Source organism: Colobus angolensis, unplaced genomic scaffold (genome assembly GCF_000951035.1).
Source record: "Colobus angolensis palliatus isolate OR3802 unplaced genomic scaffold, Cang.pa_1.0 Scaffold8, whole genome shotgun sequence".
Taxonomy (NCBI): Eukaryota; Metazoa; Chordata; class Mammalia; order Primates; family Cercopithecidae; genus Colobus; species Colobus angolensis.
In genome coordinates this window covers 2,677,443-2,681,357 of record NW_012121820.1, presented here as the reverse complement: position 1 = coordinate 2,681,357, position 3,915 = coordinate 2,677,443, and the positions used below count along the sequence as shown (strand labels likewise).

General features: G+C 50.8%; 1 protein-coding gene across 3 annotated transcripts in view; it reads right to left on the bottom strand.

Moving 5' to 3' along the window:
- The window catches only part of FAM65C (family with sequence similarity 65, member C), a 116,760-nt gene that overhangs the window by 25,392 nt on the left and 87,453 nt on the right, over positions 1-3,915 (bottom strand). For all 3 annotated transcript variants that reach the window (XM_011928817.1, XM_011928816.1, XM_011928818.1), the window contains 2 exons: positions 967-990; positions 623-676 (listed from right to left, as the gene is read on the bottom strand). In XM_011928817.1, coding sequence (XP_011784207.1) covers positions 623-676; positions 967-990 — 78 coding nt within the window. The remainder of the gene's footprint in view (positions 1-622; positions 677-966; positions 991-3,915) is intronic.

Below are 3,915 nucleotides of genomic sequence, written 5' to 3'. Positions count from 1 at the left end.
CCCCTACCTCGCCCGCCTCGCCCGCCTCGCCTGCCACCCCTGCCTCGCCTGCCTCTCCTGCTGCATACCCAGCTACTGGCAGCAACTGGCACACAGTGTGCACAGCAAAAATGAGTGAAAGGCACAAGGGAATCTGTCCCTTCCCCTCCTCTGCCTGGTTTTTCAACAATGAAACGGGAGGTGAGTTCGTGATAGCCTGCCACCCACTGGGCAGTGCGGGGAGTAAAGCAAGATCATGAAACTGCAGACTCTAAAGCTTAAGGATCTGCTGTGCAACCTTGGGCGAACCCATGTTCCTCTCTGGACCTCTGCTTTTCCATCTGTACAATGGGCTGGGAGGGTTCAACCTTCCCAGCCATCTAAGACTGAGCATGAGGTCTTTCTGCATAAACTGAAGAAAGAGCCCACACGGTCCTCAGGGACTCCCACCTCGGGGCTGAGCCCCTGCTGTCCCTCAACTGTCCCAAGGCCCCTGCTTATCCTTAGCTTCCTGCAGCTGCCCCATACCCCAAGGCCCTGACCCCTGCTCCGAGGGCACCTCCCCAGCTCCTGCTAACCTAGCTGAGGCCCAGCAAGCTGGCACTGCCCCGCCCCACCCTGCAACACCCACGAGCCAGCTGACCTTGCTGATGTGAAACTCCATCTTCCGAATGTGCCTTTCCACACAGCGCGTTTGCTTCTCCCGGAAAAAGGGAAGACGTTTGCAAAGTCGCCTGGGCCACCCGCCAGCCCCACTTGCCCCTGCCACCCTCCTGCAGGTCCTAACTCTGAGAATGGGGTTTAGTGCTGGGCCGGGCCCTCACCATCCCTGAGGAAGGCTCATCGCAGAGCCTCAGCCTTCCCATTCCTAAAATGGGGAGGAAACCCAGGTGTTCTGCCCATCGGGCAGCCAGGAGGATGCAATGAGACACAGTCATTCTCATCCAGCAGGGCCCCGCCCACCTCACTCACCATATGCAGACTCACCTTGTCCAGGTCGTAATAGAAAGCCTGTAGGGGAGGAAAGGAAGGCAGAAGAAGCTGTCAGAGTCCCACATGTTCCTCCAAGGCCTATGAGGCTCTATGCTGGCAGTGCCCGAGCTCAGAGTCAGAGGACAGAAAGCCATGTCTACAGCCACCCCCACTCCTTCCTCTGCCAATGGCAGGCTGCTGTCCACGCCAAGGACAGCACTGATTAAACACATGCACGTTGGATGAGGCAGTTCTAGGTCTGGCTCTTCTATTTCCCAGCTGTGTGTCCCAGGCAAGTCATTCAACCTCTCTGGGCCTCCATTTCCTGCTATGTAAAGCAGGGTAGGAGAAGCGCCTGCCTCATAGGGAGAAAAAAGGACACAGCAGGCCCTTGACAAAATGGGAACCATTGGGATTGAAGGGATGGCCTCAGCCGTGACCAAAAGAACGTGAGGGGGATGGAAGCGGGAGGGGCACATGGCACAGAAGTTCAAGCCTTAATGGTGAATTCCTAAGTCTATCCATTCCAGAGGCCAGGGTGCTACCAAGACAAATAATATATCATCAGGGCAGGCAAACCTTTCCATAGGTTTATAAAGGGCCAGATAGTAAATATGTCAGGCTTGGCAGGCCAGGGTGCCCCATGCCAAGATCTATAAATTAGAACCATCCTGGCCAGGCGCAGTGACTCACGCCTGTAATCCCAGCACTTTGGGAGGCTGAGGTGGTCAGATCACTTGAGGTCAGGCGTTCGAGACCAGCCTGGCCAACATGGCGAAACCCTATCTCTACTAAAAATATAAAAACTAGCTGGGCATGGTGGTGCATGCCTGTAATTCCAGCTACTTGCCAGACTTGAGGCAGGGGAATCACTTGAACCTCAGAGGTGGAGGTTGCAGTGATCCAAGATCGCGCCACTGTACTCCAGCCTGGGCGACAGAGCGAGACTCAATCTCAAAAAAAAAAAAAAAAAAAGTAGGACCATCTAAAACATACACATCTTTGCCTACCTTAGAGTTACTTCTAGAACCAAGAAAGAGAATGTGAAGTGGGCCTAAGGCATGTGAAGTACAGTACCTGCCTGTGGGGTTAAATTTATCAGGGTCCAAGTTCTGTCCTAACTAAGCAACTCTGCCCTCATAGTGGGAAAGCAGCCACAGACAATATGTACATGAACAAGTGTGGCCAAGAAACTTTTTTTTAAACAAATGTTTAAAAAACTCTTGTTTTTTAAGTGACTCTAATTTTAAAATATAGTGACTCTAATTTTCACTGGCTGTTAATTGCCAGTGGAGATTACATTCACTATGTCTGAACCTGGAGGAGTTACCATGAGGTTGGAGATCCACCAGGAAGAAAAAGTAAGCTGTAGGAGAGTATGTAAATTGACATTTCATTTTTGTAAGACAGTTATTAACTCACAACTGCTAAACACATTTACATGATTATGTGACCAGAAAGAAAAATATGGAAAGATCAATACAAGATTGTTCTCAAGGGTTAAACAGGGTAGGACACAGAAGATCGAATGGAGGAGGCCATCAATCGAGAGAGAAAGAAGGATTCAACCCCAAAAAGTCCCATATATGTATTTATGTGAAGTCACTACCCAGCAACGTCTCGAAAACCAGTATCTTTTTTAAATGAGAACCAGCAGTGTCACAGGAGCAGGACCCAACATAGGCATCTTGCTGTGTGGCTCCAGTGCGGTCACTGTGCCCCGGCCTCAGTGTGCCCATCTATGACATGGCAGCAGCTAAAATATACATGTATTTATACTCTTGCCTACTTTAGAGTTACTTCTAGAACGGAAAGAATGGGAAAGGAAGTCCACGGGGTGAGACTCGCTGCACCCACGTGAGAAGAGGGGCGAGTGCTGGAGCTGGATGAGATCTTGGCAGCACCTCCTCCCACCATCTGCTGCTGGTCATCCGCCCAACTGCCCACCAAGGGTGAGGCATGCTAAGCTTGGCAGACCTTTCCCTCCCCAAGTCCCTGGCACACGCACGAGGCTGGGCCCTTACCTCTCCCACCCTGCCCACTCCAAGGCCCTCTCTGCTGGAGCCAGGATACAGAGAAAGCCGCTTGCTGGCTTACTTATTTCATTCATTCATTCATTCATTCATTGAAACAGAGTCTGGCTCTATCATCCAGGCTGGTGTGCAGTGGTGTGATCTCACCTCACTGCATCCTCTGCCTCCTGGGTTCAAGCTATTCTCCTGCCTCAGCCTCCCGAGTAGCTGCGACTACAGCTGCCCACCACCATGCCTGGCTAATTTTTGTATTTTTAGTACAGATGGGATTTCATCATGTTGGCCAGGCTGGCTTCAAACTCCTGATCTCAAGTGATCCACCCGCCTTGGCCTCCCAAAGTGCTGAGATTACAGGCTTGAGCCACTGCGCTGAGCCACTGGATGCTATTTTAGTAGAAAAACCCATCTCCCCTCCTCGATTTCCCAGTCCCTCAGTCAAGCTGGTGGCCTGCTCTGCACGTTGGTGATTTGGAGGAGGGATTCTGGGAAACACTGGCTGGGAGGAGAATCCCACAGCAGCAAGGCCTCCTTGCTTTTGTTTCCAGATCTAATTCATTAAGGACTTGGGGTTTTCGCAAGGCAGCAGCGGAGACTTCCCAGATAAAAGGAAGATCTTCCCGCTGGAAGGATGAAGTCCCTGAGCAGTGGGATCCTAGCCATGTCACCAGATAAAATACAGGACACCTAATTAAAATTAAAATTTCCAATAAACAAGGAACAATTATTTTCGCATAAATATGTCCCAGAGATTACATGGGATATACTTATACCTAAACAAATTTGTGATTTGTCTGAAAAACCAAAATGGGAGGCCGGGCACAGTGGCTCATGCCTGTAATCCCAGCACTTTGGGAGGCTGAGGCAGGCAAATCACCTGAGGTCAGGAGTTTGAGACCAGCCTGACCAACATGGTGAAACCTTGTCTCTACTA